The following is a 27,776-nucleotide window of genomic DNA, read 5'->3' as shown; positions in this document are numbered from 1 at the left end:
TTTAAGAATATTACATTTCCAAATATGTGATGTTACGTGAGTACGTAGCTCCACGCTTACACTTATGTACACGTAGAAAGTAAAGTTTTGTGAGGCGTTGAGAATTTGATCGAAGCGCTAATCGTTCACGATTTACTCGAATAACAGCTGTTACCGGCTGTCCCTTAATACAATCAGAGAATCCGTTTTGTTTGCATTTCCAACGTAATTTCTATTATGTTCCGTACCTAGAGTTATATTCACACAATTTTACAGCTCTATTATTAATAATAGTACTATTATTACAAAGTTATATCAGATATGACGATTGCTTAACACACACGAAAGAGGAGCCGGTGATTGATCGCGAGTTTCAAAAGGCTTTCACGAAGTATCTTACTGTCATTCCATTTTTAGAATATCTTTACCCAACACTGTGCACAGACAATATTTAGTTTACGACATTACAGAGTTTATGATCTTGGTATCATCTTTTTTTTGCAGATGCTTTCTTTCATATTTTTTTTTATTCGTTTTGTTCATTTTTGTATGGCATTCCCGATATCTTTCAGACCCAGGATAAAATCCACGATGTTCGTTCGTTTTCAGCGACGTTGGTCCCTTTTTTTATTATTTTCTTTTTTGTAACTTCTTTTTTGTTTTCCTTCCGTGATTTCTAGAAGGTCGTCATCGTTGCAGCAACCATCCCGCGTTCCCATGAACAGAAAAGCAAACCAAGATCGTTGAAACAGAAAGAAAAATGACGGATTTTAACATAGGTCTGAAGGAACATAAAGAATATGACGTATTCCTAATATGATACTTCCTATTTATGTAGTACGTATATATATTTATAAATATATACATTTCTATTCTTTTTTTGTTCGTATACATACACACACACATATATATATATATGCGGGTATGTATGTCTTTATATATATATATATATATATAATCATATATATATATATATAATTTCTGTAAATTATATCCTAAAAAGGAAAGGGGTACCACGGTTGATAGTTACGTGTGACCCTACTTAGCGCTCTATATTGCAACAATATTTTAGTTTTCTTTTATCATCTTAATTTATGCAACATATAATATATATATTTATAATTTATATATATATGTATATATCACTTCATTCACTCTTTACGTATGTTAACTTGACACGTCAAAAAAATACGCGGTTTTACCTCCTGTTGGCTTATAATCTCGCGTATACATCGATAAAATAACGTCTTTCCTCGTTTTTTTTAACGAATATACGGCACGTGACATCCAGTGTACACGTGCGCACGCATATAGTATTAAAACGAAGCGAGTGGAACGTTTCATCGATAACGCATAACTTTTTCTTTTTTTTCTCCCCCCAATATCCCTTTTTTCCTATTTTAATACGATTGACTAGCGATTACAAAAATCTCACGGCAAAAATTGTTTATGGGGTTAGGTTAGAGTGTCGGCGTCTGACAAGAGTACTATCGTCTGCCACAGATTTATTTCTAACATGCTACTGTAAATTTTTTACTATATATATATATAAGTATGTATATACTTATACATATTTACCATTATATTCTTCCTTTTTTTTTTGTTCTTTTATGTACTCTGATTTTTGCTTATTTCATTCCCCTTTCTTTGTTTTTTTAGCCCAGCCGATTTTAAAATACATTGCTTATACGCCATGGAATCGATGACGATAGTTCTCTTCGATAATCGAAAGAAATGTATATACAACGGAAATTATAATCTTAATAGTTACATACCCGTTAAATTGTGCAACGTGAATCGTTAAACTCTGTAATTTACACACACGTAAAGATACTCTGGCTTTTTCTCTCCTCTGTTACATGACGATAAAAAATATAAACAATTCGTTATACGATATAAGCTAGATCTTGCGAAGCACAATCATTAGAAAAGCTTACGCATGCGCACTAAAACGAGGACCATATAAAGTGTAGAAATTAAGTAGAAAAAAAGTTATTCCGATTCGATCGCTGTAAATACAAAAAAAAAAGATAAAACCTAAGGACGAAAGGTTCCGATAAAAAATGTCTGAAAAAATTGATGTACTTAACGAGAAACTAAAAAAATATATATATTTACTTTTCGCTAATTAGCTAGCAACCTTAACATTCAGCTATTAACGTGGCCTGGCCGTGTACGATATCTCAAGAATACTTGTATGATATTGAAAAACATAAATACTGTAAAACGATGTAACATTAGAATAAATGAAACGCCACACATTCTCTTTAACCAAAAAAAAACATACAATGTTTAACTTAAAAAAAAAAAGAAATTAACATCTTTGTCAGCTCGATGATCGTTGCAACAATAACAACAGTATGAACAATACGTTTCGATAATTTGTTTTTTCTTTCAAACATATTCTTTCTTCCCACACAATGAATGAGATTTCAACTTTGATTATACGACAAGTCTTTCAACGAATATTACTTTTTCATTTAAATCTCGACGGATCAGAATTCGTAACATTTTATAGTACGGTGTAATCGTACACCGGTGTACGATTGTAACGTACTTATAAATCACCAATGGCTTACTTTCTATACAATTAAAGTCGAAAGAAACCTTTGGATAATCGATTAACCCCGCTCGACATATCGATGTGTTTAGGACGGCAATCGTTGCATTCTCTCGTCTGATTCGCGCCATTTTCAACGACCATCGAGAATCTATCGTTCTGACAAAAACGATATATACAACCGAAAGAGATATATCGCGATATGACTATCGATAATACGACGCGGAGTGCTGAAAATCTTCTTTCTAATGTACCGGACATAAGACTAAAAAGAAACTCGCTTTACTACGCCTAGACGATACAGTGTTTGTTTTCTTTCTTTTTTTTTGTTTTCTTTTTTTAGACGTACGGATATTTGTTACGCGGTAACTCTACACGTAACAATAGGTACATGGTATAGCAGTAATTTTTTGTTCGAATAACGCACGAAACCGTCTTTTTTTTAAGCGTAGGCCGGACTAACTCGTCTCTTTTGAATTTAAACATATCCTTTTCCGTAGCTCGATACATCGAGCCAGACACCTTTTCTCGGTATTCTCGTTCTGACTAGATTTACAATAAGTGCACGAACGCAGATGAATCAAGTACAGATCCTTGTCAATCGGACAGTTTTAAGTTATCTTAAACACAATTCCCTTTCTTAGAAACAATAGAAATTCCTATTGGATCATTTATGAAATTTAATACATATTTAAAAACTAAGAATTAAATTCTAAGAAATTGATATTATGTATAATAAATAATAAATTTAATTTTTATGACAGTTTGCCAACGACAAGGATATAGTACTCTGAATTTAGTACACGGAGAACATTATCGATTCATCGGTCGATACATCAATAGGATACTATATTCACTGGTCAATAATTATTGCTATGCAAGCAAAAGCTGTAAAAAGATACGATCAGCTACATTTACATGCGAACGATCATTATTTCGTGTCAATGGCTGCGAGTACAACGTTGCTTTCATAAAAGCGACGTCGTACGTGTATATATCTTACGATAGGTGATTTCTCCTTGTAATGGTAATATTCATCTCGTACATCGTTAATTTCTAAGATCGTGCGATGAGTACACGACACGTGCCGTAACTTAGAACATCATTTTGTTCACAATTCGATTGTGTCAGTGCCGCGGCTCTCGAACTTCGAGTCCTGCACAAAATCGAAGCACGTAGAGGGCAGCACGTGATTTAAAGGTACTCTACCAATGAATTTTTTTATGACATTTTTTGTTTTTAAATGAACCTAAATATCTACGGAGTCCATAAAAATGTACGAGTATGACACGACGACAATGATCACGACACTGAGTAACGCGTTTCTGGTCATACAATAAGCCATTTGAATACAATCTGGGGCTGAGTGTTTGTTATCCAGTGGCTCATTGGTAGACAGTACGCTAAAATATTTTTTTCTGTTTTTCTTTTTTTTTAGTTTTGCTCTGCACTACTGCACGATTTCACCGCAGTTGTCCTTTTTCTGAATTTATAATCACTAAAACATATTATCGACTAATTGTTACGGTCTATCGTTACTATTTATCAATTAAACTTTTCTCATTAAAACTATTAACGACGATTGAAGTTTACACCAAAGATTGAAGTCGGATCGATATGAGATTGTGATTCATTCGCGATCTTACCCTCGTTAATTCGTTCTGCGAGGTTTCTACGGAAAATCTGAACGAAATCTTTGGTATAAACTCGACGGCACAAAACGGTGGACTACGTGCCCCAAATATTAGAGTATTTTCTGTTCACTTGTTAAAACACGAGAAATTTGTCTCTCATTTATGTATCTCGAATTAATTTATCCTTATTAGCCGTTAGGATCGACAACGATACTTAACTCGATATAACATTCACTGGTTTCTTTCTTTCCTTTCTTTTTTTTACGCATTTCAACGTTCTTATGGTACGGATAAGGCTCTCGACTATTTCATCACTTAACACTAAGGAGCTTGCAGCTTTTTCTAATTTAAGTACACGAGTTGTTGCTTCAAGCTTTTAAAGACACCTAACTAGAGACAACACGTACGAAGATTCCGGAAAGTGCATCGACATCGCTAGGTGGACTTCCTTACAATTTTCTTAATTCGCTTAGCGGTAACTTTACAAAGCATATACATATGTATGTATATATGCTCTGTTTATAACACTTTGTGAAAGACTCGACACACACAGCAACACCAGAGAATTTCACCAGAGACCATCGCTTTTATATATTCTCCGATGTTCCTGATAGCGAGACCTTTTTTGTTCATTACAATTTTAGGCGTATGTTAAAATAAGTTAAATTTATACGTGTACATATACGTATATATCATTTTGTGTTAGCTTTAACGGAACAACCACCAGTGGAATCCGTCTATGATCGTTTAAAATTCTATGTTAAGTATGAAATTGGCATGTCCACCTGGTCAGATCGTATCCTGCTCGATCTTCACCACGCGAGCATGATTTCTTTTAGTGTTGTATGATTATTTTATTATTATTTTGTTTATTATTTAAATCCTATCGGAGAAGCGCTGCGAGATGCTCCTCTGGGTAAAGCTCGACGAAAAGTTTAGACCGTTCGAAGACACGAGATCTCGATTCGAACCGGAACATAACTTCTCGATTCTCTATGTAGTTACTTTATATGATGCTATTATGTATGCACAGGTTTTTATAGACTCGGCAATTATAATTACGCCTGCAGCCGGTGCTTACCTAAAAGTTAAGCCCAGCTTCTGTTTCAGTCTTGATCACTAGTGATTTGATACACTACGCTAAGACCTAAAAACTCGACTTACTAAGCAATAATCACAATAATTCGATCGTCCTGTTTTTGTCGGTATTCCTGTCATAGTAAAAAATAATTCTCGTGAATTGCAATGAAAATTAAGTCCGTAAGTACGTAAGCGCTAAAAAAATGCGTAATAAGTGCCAAGTCTTTATATATGGTTAACTAGGAATCTGTAAATCAGGTAAAATTTTGTATACCTTAATGGAACTGAATTTCAATGCAAAATTGACATGTCGATGAGTTTCTTATCCTGCAGACTCGTGGTTTTTCCTGCGCGAGTACTCTTTTTTTGTCATTGATGGAAAACTTTGTAATTCCAGAGAGACATTCTACGAAAGAAACTCTAAGAGGAAACGAAATATACGGTTAAGAGGTTACTGAAAAATTCGGTATTTAATTCGAATCTTTCTCGAGAATATCAATATCAACAGAAAAATGATAGATCGCCCAGCGACCTTTACCATCATGCCATCGAAAATGACTTTCTCTTTCTGCTTTGTAATTTTTGTACTAAGTTTCTTAACCGATACTTAATTTCCAAAGCACGTGATCTTTCTGCTTATCAATGTTACAAATGAAATCTCTTACTGACGTTTCATCTCAATCACATTTGTCTTTGTTTCAAGAAAACAAAGGAAATCAAGAATTTTGTCAAACTTTAAGAGACTTGGATCCAAACGCATTTCTTTTTTTCGAACTGAGGCCACGCTTCCTTGTTAGCAATCAAATTCTCTGCGAAAATTACCACTTTTTTTTTACGTGAAACAGACCGAAGTTTCTAGCTGATTTCCCAAATTCCTGCTGATCTCCACCACTTTTTTGTACAGCTTGAACGTTGCTTCCGATGATACGTAAAATTATCCCCGGTGGAGATAAAATACAAAGGAGACCCCGAGCAGCTTCAAAACGCCGATGTTCAGCTTTGCAGATTGGCATGCTCGCCAATTTTCCAAGCAAGAAGCGTTTAAGATGATATTAACATTGAACCCTCTTCATTTGCTTGCGTTCTTACTTCTTATTGCGCCCCAAACCTAGCAGGGTTGAAGTCTTTGTTGACGAAGGAGAAACCTTGGAATTCTTCTTGGTTTATATAGCTCACTTCGTCTGGATCTTCTGGCGTCAACACTGGATCTTCTTTTGTAAACTCCGTATCGAAGTTCATTACGTCCTTTTTGCTTTTCTGAAACACGCAATTATCGTGAAATATTTTTCAATTACTTTTTAACATATTATTAAAATTCAATATGAACTTACAGTTTTTGGCCTAATTGGTGGTTTCACTTTACGCGCTTCGAGTGCTTCCCAATCTATTTCTTGGAAAAATGGGTGAACCTTTATAGCGTTCTCACCACCATTAGCAGCCACACAACCTAATCTCTTAGCTGGATTTTTTGTCATAAATCCTTTTAAAATAGAAACTGCCTCTTTTGAGATCCAGATAGGGTAAAGCACATCGTCTCGTAGAATTGATTCAAATAAATCATCTTCATTATCTGCTTCAAAAGGCGGTTGACCAGCCATCATCTCATACATTAAAACACCAAGTGCCCACCAATCAACGCTAGCACCATAATGCAATTCTTGAAGAATTTCAGGTGCGATATAATCGGGTGTGCCACAAAATGTTGTTGTAACAGTCTTTCCTTCGATAATACCCTCCTTGCACATTCCAAAATCTGCTAATTTACAATGACCTTCTTGGTCGAGTATTATATTGTCTAACTTGAGATCTCGATAAATAATATGATGCTTGTGAAGAAATTGTAATGCAAGCGTAACTTCTGCCGCATAGAAGCGTGCTCTTGCTTCGTCAAATTTTCGAGCCCTTTGAATATGGAACATTAAATCACCTGAAAGAAGCAAAATATTTTTTATATTCAGATAGTACAGAATATCTTTCTATACGTTTTATTTGTAATTATATTTCAATTAATCCTAACCTCCATTCACATATTCCATAACAAAAAATAATCGGTCATTTGTTTGAAAACAACTGTGAATAGCTGTAAGGAAAGGATGTCTCGCTGCCAGTGTTAAAATCCTCTTTTCCGTCATTGTGCAATCTACATCGTCGTCTTGTATAATCACATCTTTTCTTAAAATTTTTACAGCGTAAACTTCATCGGGATTAGTTTTTCGTTCTACTAGCATCACCTTCCCGAAACTACCTTTACCAAGAACTTTTATGAAATTAAAGTCCTCGATACCAAATTTCCTAACTTCATTCTCACTAGCAGGTACTGCATTTTCAGTAGCGATAACAGATGTTTCTTCCGTTTTTTGAATTGTTTGTGAATTATCCGTTGGTAATGTGTCTGTGACTGTTACTGTTGTGGGTGTTTGACCAGACTGACAAGTTGTTGTTCTATAATTAATCTTTGGAGTTTTTATTTGTTTGTCTGGTGATATATTCATTGTACTTAAAATCTCAGCCATAGCCTTAGTGTTAATGCCACAATTATTTGCTACATTTTTCTGGCACCTCTTATGAACATTTATATTACAAGCTGTATAAACAAACATCAGATTCAAGTATTACATATTCATGTAAATCATTTTATGTATAATAAATCTGTTCTATTATATATTTACCTTCACACTGTAAACCTTGTCTAAATAAACCATACAACAGTGAGCCACAGTGGTCACAAAACGTAAATCTCTTGTAGTTGTGAACAACAAAACGGTGTGGCATATCTATACTGAAACGTGGACTTTCTGTATCTTGATTTGACTGAAAGACAATATCATTTAAAGATTAGTTTAAAAAATTCAGTTTCTTGGTATTTACAAAATACATATGATATTAAAAGTAATACTAAAAATAATATATAATATAATATATAATAATATAAAGATAATACTCTGCAGTAAGATACACTCACCTCATCTCTCATGCCTGGGCATTTTGTGATAACCAACTTGTGACATCTTTTGTGAACTACACATGTACAGACTGAAACATAATAAAATCTCATTGAATGCTTACATTTTTTGATACAAATAACTTTTAGCATAGCATGACCCAAGCTGGCTGCATGCGTGATTAGACGCACTGATTTGAAATGACAAGCACAAATAAAATTTGGTGGATGTTGTGATAGTCTTGCCATGGAAACAATATAAGCTTGAACATTGAAGACAGAATATAAACTCTAAGGATGTGGTAAAATGAAACCATTAGAACCTCCTGATGATTTGTTACAATTTACTTAGAAACATGCAATGAAATATATCCCCACTTATAACTATATTAAATCACAGCTAATATAATTTGCAATAAAAACTCCATTGATGTATTATGGACATTAAGTTTTATTTTCCGTTTCATTAAAGAAAGCATAGCATCAGATATTGAACCATGGGCTAAATTAAACATTAAAAAGTTCAAAGTTTTCAAACTGGATTATGAATTTTTATTCCTAAATGCTTTGATTTTTTATAAAGAACTAAGTACACATACACACACCTAGATAAACATATGTTCACACAAAGGTAGAGCAAGCAAATATATAATTATAATATTTGTTAATAACGTGTATGTGTCTTCTCACCTTGACACTGATAGCCCTGCTTGCCCAAGCCCCTGAAATACAACAGACAAAACACATCACATCATCTCCTTGTATACCCTCATAAAACACATACGTATGCTTTCTTGGGCCATAAACCATAATTAGATGTTTATGCTAGTCTTTTAAAAATGATTAGGTAAGATTACTATTCAATTTTTATTTCTGTCTTAGATGTTTCTAGTACTTTCTTAAAAATAATTTATTATTATATTAGAGAACTTTTGTCTACAGACATCATAACATGTTAATTCATAAGAAATATCACCAAACAGTAGATGTAGTATATGCTTGCAAAACCAATGCATGCAGCCTATTTCTTAGTTGAATGATCTATTCCAATAAAATACATAGAATATTATGTAACATTACCGTAAAGAGACAAGAAAGGAAAGAGTGTTTGAAAGCTTAAAAGTCAATATATCTAAGGTGTTAAATATTCACTTCCCTGCTGCAAATATTATGTGCTGGTAAACTAACTAAAAATTATTTCTTATATATCTATATTGTCAAACTAGCTTAATTATTAAGAAGATATATGTATATTGTACAAAATATATACTTCGAAAAGCCATTTTCCTAATAATATCTTCTTAATGATGTTGCAGTATATTCTACAAAACCAAAAACCCAGGCATGCAACTTCAAGACTTTTAAATTATCCAAAGAACCAAAATCCCATATTAATTTAGTGTGCATAAGTCTATTATATCTATGCAAGCTAGGTCAAACTAATTTAATTTAACTGATCACCTTTTAAAATATACACACCAAATTAAGTACATAACACTTCATACTATAAAATGATTGAAATTAGTAAATGTTTTGAATTAGTGTTAAAATATGCTTGTGAATTAGAATCTAAGCAATGTTATCAATATACTTTTGTTAAAATACATACCATATGAATTCACGGCAGTGAGAACAGAAAGTTGGTTGCCTCAGGAAGGTAGCCATAAACTTGTGACCATTTGCTTGATGAACTTTGCGTCGCATAGCACCCCTACGTCGGTTAAAACCCTGTCTTTCTTTGAATTCCCTCCTGGGTTCCTTCCCAGTGGTGATGCTTCCACCACCTCTGCCTCCGATTCCTTCTCCATCACCTGTACCACAGCCTCTTTGTTGATCTAAAATTTTATTATGGGAGTATACCTTACATGCATAATTCTTAGCCATTACCTGTTCCTTACCTTGATCATTCCATTTTAGGTCGATCCTAACCCTTAACTTTCCTTGAGGTTCAAGGTCAACCTAAAATAAATTCAATTTCTGATAATAATTCACAACGATTATCACAATTATTTAAAAGCATCGAAGCACAAAAGAGTTACTACACAATTAAAACATATAACAAACATAAATATCTTAATTCAAATCAAATTTTATTCAATAATATCATCATTGTTCAATATTACAAATGATTTATTAATGTAATACAAATATAACAATATTCTTTTAATTGAACTTTAATAGGTCATATTTTATCAGTAACTGTATGATTGAAATATTATTCAGATACATTACACTTGGTATACACTTTTTAAACATTTTAAAGAAACCAAATTGAATTCTAGACATCACACATGTTTCAGGTCTAAGAAATATCTATCGTCTATCTTTCTTTGCTTTGGTTTCTATTGACACAATGTTATCAGACTACCTTGAATTGTTCTATAATGTCATAGTAAAAAGATATACATAGATTATACATTGCTTTTCCACTACACATATCAACAACAAACATTGTAGTGTCAACACAAAATTAATGTGAACCGATTAATCAAAACTACCTACAAATTAGGGAGTAAAATATAGAAACATGCATTCATAAGCATAAAAAGATAAAAATAAAAGTAAATAAGGAACACTTTTTATTTTCTAACAAAAAGTTTCTAACGAATATATCCACATGATGAAATAGAATAGCCTCCAAAATTGTAAGTACTAACCCAAAGATCTGCAGTTTTGTCATTCCTGCTGACAAGTTCCTCGAAAGGAATACTACAATTGGCGACGAAATAATCCGGCGGTAATGCCGCATCGTGGAAGACAGTCAGTCCGAGCATCACCGCATCCTGAACTTCATGGGTGAAACACTCGTTCCAAACCGGGTCGAACGTTTTTGGTTTAGTCGATGAACGATCAAGATGATTCTCGTCGACATCCAGCTGAACGTAGGGATCGAGTATAGGTTCATCCTGCCAAAACTTTCGTTGCTTGTCCGTCGCCCTTAGTCCGACTGCCTCACATATTTCGATCTTCACTGTCCCCGTGAACATCGCGGAATCAAATGATGGTACCGACACCGAATATCAAGAAAAGGGAGGACAGAGGACGGACGAGACAGTCGACGAGGCTGTCACGCCTGTCGACGAGTTGACACTTCGAATTTCTGCGCGATCAGGTTATCCAGAATTCCTAGTCAACTACCCGACGTTAAGTAGATAGATAGTTAAGTAGCCGGACCACCGTTGTTGTAACCGACTGTATGTAGTAGTTCCTTTCAATTGGAAGCGATCGCTGTAAGGAAGGTTTGATATATATATATATACACATATATATATATATATATACGGTATATCAAAATCTTCTTTAATAACTGAGATAATTTCACCAATAAGGTTCCCGCGATAAATACGACCTTCCGTAGGAAATGTATGGCGCACCGCTTCGAATATTCCGTCCGACGAGCCTTTGGCTCTCTCTCCTTTTCCCTCTCGCTCTTGCACGCGCACTCTCTTCTAGCTATCCTTCTCTTTATCTCGCTTCCAAATTTCTTCCCCTTCTCTCTTTCTCCTCCTCCCTTTCCCTTTCCCTTCGTCACCGCCACCAGTACCGTGCAGTTATAAACACTCGGCTCTCTTTGCGTTCACACATAACAGACACGGAAACGGAAGCAGAATCGACGACGGCAGGAGCTCGTTGAAAACGGAGAGACGCAAAGGAGGTGGATGCAGGACGAGCGAACGAGAGGCGACGATGTTTATTGCGAGGCGCCCCGTCCGCGAGTGCAATGTCTGTCCTTGTATTCCCGATCTCCTGAGAGCCATTAAGCTCCTTTTTCTCTTCTTCGATTCCCTGCCCTTTTTCGTGTTTATATATTTCCACCTTTCGTTAACCACTGAACGAAGTTCTCGAACACGATTTTCAAAACACCAATCGAAGTTTCGTTCCACGATTTTGTTGAAAGAAAAAAAACGGCGTATCGTGGATAAAAGCACTCGTTTCCCGTCCCCGGACAGCCCCACCGACCCGAACCGCTCGATTGGTCACTCCGCGCTTCGTCTAAAGGGCGACTCGATCTCGGCCTCGAATGCCTTTCGGAATATTTCGTGCGTTTCCGTCGAAAGCTCAGGCTGCGTTTTCACCCACGATCTCGGCCATCTATGCATTAAATTCGAGAATATATACACTTGATTCATCGACATCTTTTCGTACCAATATTGTATAAAGAATACTGAAGAAAATGAAATTAAACGAATCTATGTGGTTTTTACTTTGTAAAGTATATTATTCGTTGGCACGCTGAGACTCAACTGCATGGAGAGCTTGCGGAACAAGTAGAAACACTAGAATGATGCGTAGTCATCTGATTGGCGGAGGTCTGGCTAAAAAAAGCGCGCTTCTACTTACGGTACTGGTATCCAGCATTTACTGGAAGATTCAAAACTATTTGGGAACTAAATCTTTTTGATTCACATATGTCTTAAATTAAAAGAAATAATTGCTTCCGTTTTATTACTATAAATTTTTATTGTGACCTTAAAAGATCTTCCTATACGGGTCAAGTTAGGAATGCAGATTTAGGGAAACAGATCTCTGATTGGGTAAACGGTTGGCCTCTAGCGTCCAAAGTAATGATCTAGACGTATTAATAACGACACACGAATAAAGGAATTTCCGATCTTTATTGAGCTATATAAATAAACGAACACAGTATGAGTCTAATATTTACACCCATGATATACATACATTTAACGCAACGATATCCTCGGCGTTTCGTTCTCGAGCCAGGACATTTTTGCGTTGGTGGCTTCGATAAGTTCGAGGTGAAACTGAGAGACCCGCGAGAAGATCAAATTGTTCTAAATAAAAACTATTATTTTTCGACGACCGACCGAATTCCATTTTTTTAATTTTTTAAAATAAAATCCGTATTGTGGCTACACGTTACATCCTATATTGTGGGATCGATATCGCATGATGTCCACAAAGAAGGAAGTACCGTTTGCAATTTATTCGGTCGACCGTCAATTCTGGCAGTCGCGATGTATCTCATATTCAAAGAATAAATATCTCATCGAAATATGAAGGGGATTACGTAGACGTGACTTGGATCATGACTATATTCGCGCACGGAATAAGAGCGATCTACGCGACGAGCTCTTGATCTTTTCTATGTACCGACGACCACATCCGAGGTAGACGTACTCTCTTGCGCTTCGGCTATATCCTTCTTCTTCTCTTCCTGTTCTACGCCCGATATCACATACACTGGTTGCTGGTACGCGAGGAAGTGCTGATCCGCCGCCAAATTTTTTGATGGATCTTTCATTTTCATCTAAAATAAATATTTTTTTATCGCTATTAAATATACTGAATTAGTAACTAATTACATAATAATTTTGTATTGCTAACTATTGTTTAAATCTGTTATTCTTTAAGAAAAAATTCATCATTATGGAATTATTAGATATCTGCTTTTTAAAAAAATAATAAATAATAATAGAAAATTACAACTACTTATTTAAATAAAATTGAGAGTGTACCTTTTTGCGGTATAACATCAATAAAATCAGCAAACTGCTAATTATGAAAGCGCTTCCAGCAGCCAAAACCAAGGTAGCAGTTTGATAAACGGGCGTTTCCACTTCTGTGAGGATTTCTCGTTGTTCTAATGCTACAATTCTACTCTGCATAGCTATTGGAGGAGATCTGTGTGTGAAACGAGAAGTGGTTGCGTCCGCGAATGATCCCAACATGGATAATTTCTGTATTCTGGTTAATTCTTCCAGATGAAATGCTATGTCTACTTTGTTCGGTCCTATTACTTCGAAACTAAGTATGGCTGAGTCTTGATTGATTTCTACTCGCACGTCGTTCTTTATTCTGGCGCCTAGATCATGTAGTAGATCCTCTGCTTGTCTGGTCAGTATAGCCTCATCATCGCCGAGGAATCGACCGGGGAAACGTAGAGTTACTTCGACAGCTTCTACTGGAGTTGGCACTAAAGAAATTTACAAAAATTTATCAAATATTTATTTCAATGTATATTATTTATATTATCAAATTATATATATTATTACACTGTTATTTTGTATGCATTTATGACATATTAAAAATATTAATTGAAATTTATCTTTTTTTAATTGCATTCGTTAAAAAATATAAATTTGCATAAACATCCATACTCTACATATTATATAAATAATATTTGTATTATACATGTTAAACCAAGTTTTAGTTCTCATTGATCGACTATCATAAACTGACTCTACCTGAAATTGACAAAATGACTCAATACAAATATATGAAAGATATCGTATCTTACAGCAAATATTCGTTCCTTTCAGGAACGGTTCTGAGCCAATGAGTTGATTGCCTGCCTCGTCGACACACCAGCATGTGTCCCCAGCACACTGCGTCGGCTCGAACCTGCCCTGACGATCGCAAATTGCCGGGACGTGGCCTTTATCCTTCATCGCCTGACATCTTGTGCCTAACACCATCCCGATTTGCTTCTCGTCAGTTTCTAAGTTAATTAGAGCGTTCTCCATGAACGCTTGTATTTCACGGTCGATTTCTTGAACTGCCGGCCCTCTGCCTCCCCGTCTTGCTTGCCTAAAGTTACACTTGGGCTCTGCTCCTCTGGTAAGTGAACCTTTCACAGGTTGACCCTTTCTGTTGACACACCAGCAAACACCAACATGCTCCAAACACTGTATAGACTCCCACATGCCATTTTCCGGGTCACATCTGGGCAAGAAAGTTGGTTGCTTCAGCCTTTGAGACGTTTTCAAGTTCTTCTCTCTAAGTCTTTCACATTGTGATAATACAGGGCACACGGTATCGCATACTAAGCGACTGGAGAAATCATTGTGACCCAGAGTACACTCGAATTTCCTCCTACATTCGTTATGTTCTGGGTCAAAGTACCATCTCTCAGTTTCATTTAAACCCATTCCTAAATTACAGGGTACTTTTCGTGGTGGTTCAAAACAAACTTCGCGAGGTTTGGGACAGCATACAGCGTATTCATCCAGAGGAGACAGTTCACATTTGTGTGTGGATGGACAATGTTGACCATGTGGTCCGCAAATTGCTGGGGAACCATTTTGATCTAGTAAAGGAGACCCATTTGGACAAGGATTATCTTTCTTAGGCAAACAGACTGGTACAGGCGGACACGGTGGTACGCTACAGGCTACTTCGACCATTCTACAGGCCTCGTTTTCTCCCCGACAAGTCACGCTCTTGCAGGGATCTCGACAGGAACACATTGGACAACCACTATCAGGATCTAGTTCGAATCCATCGGCACAATCAAGCTTGCAATCGATCTCTGGACATCTGAGCGGCGTGTTACACTTTGGTACCACTCCCTCGAGAACACGAGTGCCTGCAGCCTCTCTGCCCTCCTTGTCCACGCACCAGCACATTCTATTGTGACACTGAACCGGCTCGAATGCTCCACTAGCATCGCATCTCGGGATATAAATCCTTCTGGCTGGTTCCCCTGACTCTCTGGCCGCATGTTCTGCTACTGCACGTGCGTGTTGACAAGCTGTGGCCATCACAGGAGCTACACACTGCGTCCCACAACCTGTAGAACAGCACTTCTGCGTGGCAGAACATTCTTGATCATTACTACATTGTAGTTCGCAACTCGATGAACTTGGTACCAGATACGGGCACTGCCCTGGTTTCATGGCCAGACAAGCTGGAACAGCTGGACAGTGCTGTCCTGATCCACAATTCACGTCGACCATCGTACAGGTCTCATGTGGCCCACATGAGACATCTTTACAAGGATCGTGACAACGACATTGCTGACAACCAGTCGCATCTACTTCGTAGCCGTAAGGGCACCTTAAATTGCAGGAGAAAGATCCACAGAGTTTGAGAAGGTCGTTTATCTCTTTACAATCAGTGCTACGATTCACACCGCTTTTTAGAACAACTCCGCGGTCGTTTACGCAGGAACAGGTACCATTGTGACATTGTAACGGTTTGTAGCTACCATCTTTCTCACATTGTGGCGGTGGAATCGCTAAAGACATATCTTCCCTGGTTCCTTCCATGCGGTCGTTGAATTCCCTTAAGTATTCACACACTGGAATAATTTAATAACATTATTTTACATAAGTAGAATTAAAACCGAGAGGTATTAATTTTAGTTATTAAAAAATAGTATACGTAGGAACGTTCAACGTAAAAATATCAGTATGCCAATGATTTATATTTCTTTTAAGTTTTAAAGTTAGTTTTTGTATTTCTTTTAAGTTTTAGTGGTCATCTTACTAGTTTGTGGTTTTGTGGAATTGGCTGACGTCATGCAGCACACCGATTGTCCAGCTTCCGGTACAACGGTGCATTTGTAGCCTTGTGGACAAGTTTCGTTCTCAGAACAGGTTACAGCGTTCCGTTCGTTATCGATAAGGGGAGTTCCATAGACACAAGGACTCTGATAAGTTTTCTTCGGTTTACACTCTGGTCTGGTTGGACAGAGAAAGTCTGGGCAACCGTCTTCACGATGCAGAACGCATTGTTCTCCAACCGGACACGGAAAACTGAGGAAGAAAACAGTTAGAAACATAAGATGTTGTTATGAAATGTACTATATCTAAGTGGATGTAATTGTACACTTACCCTTCACAAGGATTGTCGCATTCGCAAGTTGGACAACCGGAAGCATCGGTTTTAAATCCATATTGACAAACTTGAGCGCACTGTTGGGAAACACAAGACGCCGGAAGCGATCTTCCCTTCGTTATTGATTTGCAATCGACTTTATCTGCTGGTCCCATGGTTCCGGATATTTTTCGACCGTTATTATCCACGCACCAGCAAACCAAACCGTTCCTCGAGCATTGTCTACCTTCGTATCCTCCATCTACAAGTTTGAAAATATTAATAATGGTTTATTTTATCAAAAGACTATAAAAACATAGTTATTTACGATCTTCATAATCGATGCTGTTAAAATAATTCAAAAGGGATACCCAAATTCTTACATTTAATACATTTTTAACTCCCAAAGCATATCGACAAATTAAAAATGTTATGATACAATTGGTTTCTCAAAAATTCTCAAAAGTATAATACAATAGAATCCCATTTCAATTACAAACATATTTGTGGAGGATGATTAGACGTGTTGGTATATCTATTGATGAGACCAGTGGATATTTGGTGTAGTCAAATATATTTAGAACTATTTGTAGTACAGAGTTCATCGTCGTTCGCTAAGTATCGCTCGTTATGCGTATACACGGTAATGAGTACGTTCGCTCGATGATATTCGCTCTAAGATTGCTCGATACTCACTAACTAATAACTGATCTAAAGAAAGACTGAATCTCTTAACGATGAAAGTTTAAATTCACTTCGGTTGACGGTTGCACGTAGAGGCAATTATTTTGCCTGGAGTTTGTTTATCGCTACGTTTGTTACGTCAAGACGGTGTCAATGACTCAAGGCAAAACAACAACATGAGTTGTTTTCGATTCGCATCGTCCTCTGACTCATGTGCCGCTACATATTTATCTAACTAGGAATGTAAACTTATTATCTGAACCAGCAATAGTTGACACTGATGCAATCAGTATATTATTATTATACATACAAACTGTTTGTCTATGTGCATAAACTGTATACTTATCCACCAGCAGATCCAAACAAATATGATTCTATCGTAGAGTGTTATCTTTCACCAAACAGTCTCTCTTTAATAACTAAGCCAAACCTAACTATTCGACTTAATCAAAGATTCCTATTCATCCTTAGATCCTCACCTTCCGTGCACTGAGGAACATATCCACGGCCTTGTCTCTCAGAAATACTCAGCATCTCCGCCAACACACGGTCTCTGTGGCAAGCACTGAGCCCCTGTGGAACAGAGCAAACTCCTCCTCCACACTTCTCGCTCTTGCAACATTTCTGAGGACCTGGACACTCTAAGTCATGCTGACAGGAATTGCCACAAATAGCTGGCTCCTCCAGTGGACACGTTCCTGGTCTCTTTAGATTAATGTTGGATGGACAACAGACTCCGTATTCCTGTTTCGGTTCCACCAGGCAGCTATACATCGGCGGGCAGGTTGGTTTCCCTGGCGAGTCGCCGCAGAGGAATGGTCTCGGCGAGTCCGTGATTTGCAGCGGTTCACCGGCTGGGCAAATCGTCGACAGTGACTTCGCTTTGCGGCAGCTGGGAATTGGCGGGCACGGTGGACGGGCGCATGTTACATCAATCAACTCGCACGTTTGACTGGTCCCCGGACAGGCGACCCCGCGGCAAGGATCTCGACACTCGCATTTAGCGCAGCCAGTTTTCGGCTCGATCTGCGAGTGGAAATAACTAGTCAGCAGCTGCTACGGAGTATTGCATAAAGTCGAGATTTTGCTTCTCGTAAGAGGTCCTATGGGTACTTGTGTAGGAAGGGATTATTTTGGTACTTTCTTCTTTTGGTTCTATATCGTTGGTTATAAAGTAGGTGAAGGATGTGTATGCAATTAAGGATATTTATGCAACTTTATAAGTGGAACAAATGGAACCTAAAGAGGAATTTGTTCTACTTACAGTGAATTGTTATTTGTGTATATTATATGTATTCATCTGTATATTTCTGCACCTTTGAACTCATAAATATATGAACATCCGTAATGCAGTTATTAGAGATAATTATACATGCTTCATGTTCTTTACTTATATATCGTTGGTAATTAGCAATTATTTCTTAAATTTAATTTCTCGAAGTTCAATTACGCCAGTTTTTTAGAACAAGAGTACGTGCTTATTTTTTTAAAGAACTATAATTAAAGAATTCCGTTATACCACACACATCTTAACCGAAAATGTAGCCAATTAAAAGAAGATCAGATACATGGGAGCATTATATTTCTAGATTTTTTGATTTTTTGTTTTATTTGAAGATCAAAAAAATCTTATTTATCGTATTTCTTATGGATATATCTTAACTGATATTTCAAGATATATTTGAAAGTTTACCTCAAAGCCTAGTGGACAAAGCATTCGACAGCTATGTGCAGGACATTCGCGGGGATTGTCGCAATCGATCACATCCTTGGAGGATCCCCTAGTACCTGGAACTTCGGCACCGATTTCGTCCACGCACCAGCAGTTTTTCTCTCGCGGATCACATTGTATCCTCTCGAACTCGCCGGTCTCGTTGTTGCACTTTGGTATAAATTGCGACGGTCCACGTGGACCAAGGGCGCGCGATCTTCTCACGGCTGCCTGCGCCAGCTGTTCACATCCTGTCAGCTCGCCGATGACGCATTTCGTGCCGCAAGCTGTCTTGCAGCAACGTTCCCCCGACGCCTGACACTGGAAGTCATTCTCGCAATTTGGCGCCCTTGCGGGACACACGTTCTGCTCCTCGAAGGCTGGGCATCGACCTATTGCTTTCAACGATGGCTCTGTAATACAAGCAATATGTGTACTTTGTATCAAATATGATATATTTCTTAATATAAATGTCAAAGTATATGTAGTTTATGATTAAAGTATAATCATTTCGCTTCAATTATTATATTAACTGTAATAGTAGAAGTGCTAGAGATTTGATCATCATCTTTATTTTTTGTATATATTTTTTCTCACAAACTAAAGAAATTAGGTCCTGAAAGAGTTAGTCCATTCGTAGATAATTCAGGTATTTGGAAATTACATATTTCTACATTCTATTAAAGCCTCTTTAAGTTCATTTTAAGCAGTGGTCTAAGAATCTTTCTATGTCAAAATTTACATTAAAAATTGACTCTTGGGAGGACTCAATTTCGGCGGACTCAATATTCTCCTTCTTCTTCAAATTCTGTCGCCTCTTTCAATTAATACGCGGAAGAGATTATGAAGGAAAGAAAAATATTTCCTCGGCCCGGAATGTCTTCGAAACGGCGTAAAAAACGGCACACCTCGACACAAATTTATTCGAGCGTAACGGAACGAACATTCGGCGGATCTTAGCAACGGAATCATCATCATTATCATCATCGTTGTACCACGCGAAGAACGGAGCCAGTTTTATAGGTCAGAACATCGAGGCGATCTCACGGACAGCTCGCGTATGGATCTCGCGGAACAGCGCCGCTTTCGTTCTCAAGCACCAGCGTTGAAGTGCAGCGCGACGATAATAATAATAAAAATAGCCGGAGTCGAGCTAACGGTTTCTCACATCCTACTGCCACACTTACTACTCGCCTAACGTGCTACGAACACGTTTCCATCGACTTCCAGTAGCTTCCAGTTCTGTGCTTCGCTCACAGGCACGTACCTGACTATCGAATTAGGGCTACATACAGATACACTCACTAATATTATAAGTATATGAGTATATGTGGTCATAAGTATATACGTACGTATAAGAATATGACACTTAGCTGATTTGGTATTATAACAACAGTACGTGAATTTTACGAAAGTGTGCAAATTAACGATGACTCATATAGTAATTAGAAACAACACTTGCTATCTCTTTATCCATCAAGATATCACTTTAAATTACGTATTAAAAAACATTGCAATAACATATTTTAGACAGTCAATTTATCCATTATATCCGTATATATTAATAAGTTTCAATGTTCAGTGGGATTATCTGTAATCAAATTAAACTTAATAAAATTCAATATATAACACGTGTATGAAAGTTTTCTATAGTATGTGTTCAAATATTTTCACGAGTGTACGCGTATAATACCGTAGTAGTTAACAATTAAACTTTGCTATTAAAGTTCGTACACGACTCTCAATTATACCAAATGAGTGAAAAACATTGAAAGTTTTGAGTGGTTCTAATTCGGCGACTACAAACTTCATAGCAAACCGTAGGCCGAACCACTGGACAGACAAAAAGGAACAGAGTGTAGAATGGCCACGAGATTCGAATGCAACGGAGACGACTGCTCGATTAACAGCAAGTGCCTCCGGTCACGCGACCCTTTTTCTCGTTAACTTGACCAAGAACTTGCGTATACACGTCGAACGTGCTTCCACGGATCCTTTTTGCAGATAGCTGGGAACGTCTTGGAAGCCGTATTGGCTAAGTCGATGGTTGTTAAATCTTTCGAAGAGTGGGAAAAAGATCAGATAGTTTGAAAAGTTTGCTTCCGAAAATGTTACCCTGGGGCTGTTGAGGCTGGTTTACGTTGGAACAACCAGCAACAGTTGGAAGTGAGTTTCAAAGAGTTTTGAAGCATTTTGTAATACGAGATATATGTAGAGAACTTTTTTTTATCGACGAGTCTAAAGTTGGTAGAAAATCTGATCAGTTGTAACTATAAAATAATTATGATTTAGAGAGATATCATGCTCGTATCAATATCAATACCAGACTCATTCGGTGTCTGGTAATTTGTTAAAATATTAATTTTAATTATACTAGATCGTGATTTTATTAAACTTCATTATAATACCTATCCTAAAAAGATGCTATAGCCTCAAAGTATGAAGTCATCGATCGTTCATGAGTCACTTTTATGACTCAGTATCTATTTCATTGTTTAGTTCAAAGATGAGAAATCTGGTTAAGTAAAACGATTTATAGAAGCCATACAGGGAAAGTATACGCACGATTACACTCGTCGAGCATATGGGATAGAAAAATACATGCGCTGCATGCCAATCGACTTTTTACTTTGACTCTCTATATACCACATACCACATTTTCACGCCGTTAAAGATTTCATAAAAGTCTAGTGAAATCTACGGCACATCCGATTACCCGAATTTCCGGTTCGTTGACCATCGTCCTCTTTCTTTACGCTCTATTATAATCATTTCGTTAATCCTCATCGCAACGAACTAGTTTCCCTATTACAACATTCTGACGATCGAATTCCGCGTTGTACAATTTAGATCATTTTAGAAAACTGTAACAGATCAATTTTCAATTCGGAATTTCTGTATTCTATACTACATCGATTTAATTTATTGATTTATACTTATTTATTAATAAATCCATTTTTCTTTCTAATTTATTTAGACAGACGTATTTTGCCGTACAAAAACACAAAATTTATCTGCCTTTCATAGTCTTCAAGATATTTAAGGGACCATATTTCAAACTTTAAAAGCACATATCTTAAATTAAGAAATTAGATTTCGAAATTAGATTAGATTAAATTTAAAATATACGTAAATTATTTAATGCACAAGCAGTGTACATCGATTTCTGAAGTCGTTCGTATAACCATGAACGGTAGTGTATGTGTCATTGACTTCTTTCACCACAGAGTAGCACATCGCGCATCATAAAATTTTTAAATTACCATTTTCTACCCACATAGTTCTATTTTCCCGAATGGAATTCTCTTTATCACAAGAATTAATCATCTATTCATGCAAAATTCACAAATAAACTCTCCCTACTTTATTTCATTCTCAATGAATTCACTCACCCAATCTTTGTATTATACTATACATACGACTCAGCCGAATAACATAAATGCTGATACGACGTGATTCCTTATGGAAAAATAATAAAAAAGCACAAAATAAAATTAGGTCGCTCCCGGCTTAATTTCCGAGAAAATTGGGTTTAAAAATTTATCGAATACACTTGAACATGATTAATTCCGGACTGGATAGAAGTAAATATCGACAGGAGATCAACCTACGTGTGTCCGAAAGAAAGAAATTTGAAAATTAATTATACGCGTGTGCTGGGCCGATTCTTAATGAAATATGTTGAAACTTTATTTTCTTAAAAATGGAGCCTTTGACGAAAAAAATTTTATTTCATATTTTCGACTTATTTTCACAAATAGAATGACCTCTTATCGATTATCTACTACTGTTCAATCCGGATTTAGCCGTGTTTAATTATACTTGATAAATTCTCGAACTCAATTTTTTTTCGAAAACTAAGCCGAGAATGTAAAAATATTGTTCCATATTTTTTTCTTATTTTCTTACAAGGAATCGTGTCGTGCTCGTTTTTACATGCTATTACGGCTATATATATAGTATAGAATTCAACGGAGAACAAAAATATCTCAGGAATCTCTGTGGACGCGTAAACGATGAAGAAACAAGGAAGGGATCGGCAAGAATGTCAAAGAGGCAGAGGAAATGAAGAAACGCATTCTGATCGGCGAAGAGGAAGCGTGTTCATAAGAAAGGAAAGACGCAAAGGCGGACACAAGCGACGAGGTGGAGGAATGCAGAGTAGAATGCACTTTAACGGTGCGAGAGATTCAATTTGTTATTTGTTGTAGTATGCAAATCGTTTCACCGGCCTGATATTTATCGAGACGAAAAACCGATATCCTGTTGTAACACATTGCGAATCGATCGAAGTCTTCAGCACCGTTCAACGTCCACTGTCCACTAGCAATTTCACCTGCTAATTAACGTCTCGTTAAGTGACATCGTTCATTTGCCTGGAGGACGTACCGTGGCTTACCGATGTATAATCGTCGACAAATAATTAACTCATCGATTAGGGGATCTCTCTCGTATTTCGTCGAGATCTATATAGTATTATATAGGTACCTTAACGTCGTGTAACTATGTCGTTAATACCGATTTTTATAGCTAGTAAGCATTCGACAAGTCAGTTTTAAAGTGATTTAACGCACTCTAAAAATATTAAGAATCAAACTTCTGGTAACCTAATGTTTTTTAGTTACAATTTATATTATCGAATACACTATTTGGATTGTGTAGCATTGATTAATATTTTGTTGGACAAACATTCCGTTCGTCCTTAAAAAATACAAGAAGTATCTTACGACACGACGCGCGCGACGGTTGAATCTTTTATCCGAGTCAGGACGTTGTTCGATGAAATATGAAGCAGGATTTTAGATGCAACGTTACTTTAGAGAGAGCGTTGGTAACGTGAATACTAAAATATCCTCGACAATTTTGAAATGAATACGTCCATGAATCGTCATACATTACGAGTATTTCTACCTTTATCAATATTACAATATTATTGTTTGTGCCCTCTATCCTGAATAAATAAAATACACTGGCTTACGATAGTATCATTTGCGTTATGCAAAATATTTTGAAATTTTATTAGCGCTGTAACGAGACACAAATGTCGCGATTATATTGGTAAAAGAGATCAATCTGGAAATGTATACACAAGTCATAAGTCACAAAGCATCAAACATGTAATTAACGCTAAAGCTAGCCCCATTGAATATCGAGGTCTGTTGAAATAATGAATAATTGATTGTTTAAAATAATTTCATGATTTTTACGATATGCTTGCAATAAATATCCGACAACTTCTATACTTCAATTTAATCGTGACAATTGTATAATGTTTGTGTACAAGGGTTCGAATAGTTTCGCGAGCCTGTGTACAAAAACACGGAAATATCTCCAGTTGACGAGGTGTTTGAAGGAGGATAAAGAGGATTAAGCCTCTCCTAAGGATGGGCTTGGCTTTTTCCGGTGGTTTTTCGCAATACCAAGGACGAATCTGTCGGTGAGAGGACGTCTCTCGAAATCCGATCACGTCTGTGGCGTAGCATTATATGTAGATGCACGCCCGTTTCAAGAGTTTGCCTTCCTTTTTTTAATTCTTTTTCTATCTCTTTCACAGCGTCACCCCGTGCACGTCGTCACCGCCTCGTTGGTCGAACGTGAACACAGCTACACAGGCCTCTATTGTTTGCTAATGGCCGCTCTTTCAATAATTCGGGACCAATCATTACAGGCGAACGAACCGCGGGGCTAGGGCGGGGAAATCGCTGGAAATAAAATAGAAGAAAAAAAAGGAGAAAAGGGGTTGGGGGGGACAAAAATAAAATAAACGACGTAGAAAAAAGGTAGACGTACCTGCTGTGACCGACGATGACAAAGATAGTAGCAGCCAGCAGGTCGATGACACCCACACAACGGCGCAGGCAAGCCCACCGTTGCAGAAATCACGGCGCATCCTCAGCGCATCAAGTGATTTTTTAATCGGCTCGCTATATCTGAAATTGTCCAGAGAGGAAAAATAGAATGAAACGATTTTAAACCGATGATATGCGTTTGTCCGATAATTTTACGCGATCGCTCGATGTATAAAAAGACTGTACATACATAATACATACATGTATGTACGCACGTACGTACGTACGTTTAGCAAATCTCGAGCGCCTGAATATTTTATTCCCAGATAATCGTATCTATCGGTCTGATTACGCTTGAAAAATTGCTACTCGATAAACAAAATTTCATGCATCTAAATTTAATTTGAAATTTGAAATTCATATGTAATTTCAGCATGGTGCATCTCTTTGTTATTCATGTCAATGTTTCAGTGAGTTTCAATAGAACGAAACGTGAAATATCCGACTGCTTTTATTATCGTATGTGGTTAACGAGGATTCAAGAATTATTATCGAATTGAGAGAGTGCTTAGGTATTTAAAATTTAAATTGATTTAAAATTTTGCCACTTATATTACCATTTAGTAAACTAAAATATAACCAGCTTTGTGTAAATGCATGAAAAATTGTTGATAAATTAAAAACAGATGAGGACAGGAATATAAAATTTACACTACAATTCAGAAAACCATACATTTTTTGTTATTTATACAACCGATTGATGAGCTACGATATGACAGGTTTTATATATGTATATTTCATCAAGTCCGCCGCTGATGGCCTATAATCAGAGTAATGCATATTGATTTTTTGAAGCTTCTTATTTAATTGGTTATTGAAGCAGTTTTTAATGGAGAAGCCTTGTGCTCCTTTTATCCAAGTAAAATGGGAAAGACTACATAGTTCGATAATATTAATGATAATAAACGAGATTAAATTGAAAGGTAAGTACGCGCTAGACACGAATTTATTTTCCTATCGGGGTCAGAAAGCTGCCTGATCGTAAGCAGAGAGCCGAAGGAGGCCGTTATCGGCCGAGAAAATAATTAATCGGACCTTCAAATATTTCGAGGAGAGAAAGTTGGAGCGCGTGACGGAATCAAGATCCAAGGAGTAACACATTTTCTGTTTCCTTTTTCCGCGTGGAACCGTTACTATTAAAGTACCTTAAAGTTACGTTTCGCCGTTTCCGGGGCCAATAAAGCTCGGGATTATAGATCCGTAATGGAAAAAGTTTCTTCTTAGAAGCCGGAGGGAAGTCGCTCTGCCAATTGAAAGCAACAACCGGACAGTTTTTCATTTTTCTTTGATACCTCTCCTCGTCGAAATTAAAGGGACGAAAAAGTTCATACCGGCCGATGTGATCGAAATTTAGGTGTATCTTGACTCGTATAGGAAAGAGTCAAGTGTTAAGGACGATTTTATTTTAGCACACTAATCTTATTAAATTCCGTTTTTTCACATTGTAATTATGGAAGGAAATCCCAAAGACTTGTGTGTATATATATATGTTTAACGTTGCTCACAGCAGAGATAATTAGCAACGCAGCACAGTTAACAGTCTATAATTTCAGATAGAATTTTGTAGATGTCAGTAATTGAAGGAAAGGTTCACCATTTTTTAGCTGAAGTTCAACAATTTCGTTGTATCATTAGGCAGTTTAGTGGTTTTTTTCTTATGATCATAGTTTCTGCACTTTACTATGATATGTTTAATAGACAATATCAGTTTGCATTGTTTGCAGATTTGCATTGAGGTTTATGCTTGTTGAGTAGACATGAACGACTCAGTGCTGGGTGGCTGATCCTAATTCTGCTAATTGACAATTGAATTGTTGGATTAATCATGTTTGGAAATATTTGCTATCCCGTATCTCCATCCGTTTGCTCCATATATTTCCATGCATCTTATAGCTAATGTTCCTATGGAATGCTATTTTATGAAAAGTATTTAAATAGTTTCTTGTATCATTGTATGTGACGTAGTTGATAACTTTTTATGTTCTCTTGTGTTAGCTGTTAGTTTTGCTGCCTTATCTGCTTGTTCGTTTCTTTGAATACCAATATATAGTGATATCATATTTGTATTATTATATTACAGTGTCATATTACAGTGCTATTACAGCGTATTGTTACACTTCTTCCTTCACGATTACTGTAAGATATGTTTCTTTAATGTCTTGGATGAATGAGCTTGAGATTATCATATTGCTAATAAGTGCGATGGCACTTGTAGAGGCTTAAAATATTATAAAATATTTTCTAGGAGATCTATTAATGAATTGTAATGCATTTAAGTGCTAGTAAACTCTTGAAAACAGAGCAGATGTCTTCCAGATAATATTAATTGTTCAATACTTTATTGGTATGTCTGTCTCTCCAAAATGCAGAATCCCATAATATAAATTAACTAAAAGAAGCGTAATTTCTCTTGTTATCAGGGAAATTATCGCCATTATTGGGAACGTTTATAAAGTTAAATGAATTGTGTCTGTCTTCATTCCTACCATCTTCGTTGATTAAAAAAGTTTGACCTGTCGTTTCCATAACGGTATTATTAAGCCTGTCCTTAAAAAATCCACGTTAAGTACATCTTAATAAAACGATACTAAAGGAACTAAAAGAAATATGAAACTAAGAAATCCTTTTTCCTCTCAAAGAAAAAAAGAACAAATAACTTATTAGTACCAAACTAATTCTCTTGTATACTTTCTTGTATATCAAAAACTGATTTTCCACTAATATTAAAAGAAAGAATACGAAAATATAAGAAGTTTCTTCTTTCACCATATAAAACATA

At 36.6% G+C, this 27,776-nt stretch overlaps 3 protein-coding genes across 5 annotated transcripts in view; 1 reads left to right on the top strand and 2 right to left on the bottom strand.

Moving 5' to 3' along the window:
• Positions 1-27,776, top strand: part of Wdr92 (dynein axonemal assembly factor 10) — a 122,434-nt gene that overhangs the window by 56,541 nt on the left and 38,117 nt on the right. The gene's annotated exons all lie outside the window — the stretch shown is intronic.
• Pkc98E (Protein kinase C) lies at positions 2,062-11,447 on the bottom strand. Of its 2 annotated transcripts, none has more exons than XM_069126371.1 (9): positions 10,852-11,447; positions 10,093-10,153; positions 9,804-10,029; positions 8,885-8,916; positions 8,216-8,286; positions 7,923-8,064; positions 7,271-7,837; positions 6,585-7,180; positions 2,062-6,510 (listed from the first exon to the last, which is right to left on the bottom strand). In XM_069126371.1, exons 1-9 carry the CDS (start codon positions 11,179-11,181, stop codon positions 6,346-6,348), a joined length of 2,190 nt encoding a protein of 729 aa, XP_068982472.1. In that variant the 5' UTR covers positions 11,182-11,447; the 3' UTR covers positions 2,062-6,345. The 2 variants fall into 2 exon arrangements, with proteins under 2 accessions (XP_068982472.1, XP_068982474.1); XM_069126373.1 differs by having other exon boundaries at positions 9,804-10,005.
• LOC138186053 (thyroglobulin) overlaps positions 12,792-27,776 on the bottom strand; it is a 32,407-nt gene continuing 17,422 nt past the window's right edge. For both annotated transcript variants that reach the window (XM_069125534.1, XM_069125535.1), the window contains exons 2-9: positions 24,939-25,078; positions 19,131-19,561; positions 17,917-18,463; positions 16,772-17,015; positions 16,424-16,692; positions 14,454-16,235; positions 13,672-14,129; positions 12,792-13,463 (exon numbers count right to left, since the gene is read on the bottom strand). In XM_069125534.1, coding sequence (XP_068981635.1) covers positions 13,299-13,463; positions 13,672-14,129; positions 14,454-16,235; positions 16,424-16,692; positions 16,772-17,015; positions 17,917-18,463; positions 19,131-19,561; positions 24,939-25,038 — 3,996 coding nt within the window. In that variant the 5' untranslated portion in view covers positions 25,039-25,078 and the 3' untranslated portion in view covers positions 12,792-13,298. The remainder of the gene's footprint in view (positions 13,464-13,671; positions 14,130-14,453; positions 16,236-16,423; positions 16,693-16,771; positions 17,016-17,916; positions 18,464-19,130; positions 19,562-24,938; positions 25,079-27,776) is intronic.

This window comes from Bombus flavifrons, chromosome 13 (genome assembly GCF_040668555.2).
Source record: "Bombus flavifrons isolate JBK064 chromosome 13, iyBomFlav1_principal, whole genome shotgun sequence".
Taxonomy (NCBI): Eukaryota; Metazoa; Arthropoda; class Insecta; order Hymenoptera; family Apidae; genus Bombus; species Bombus flavifrons.
The sequence above is the reverse complement of the archived record's forward strand: the minus strand, read 5'-3'. Positions and strand labels throughout refer to the sequence as shown.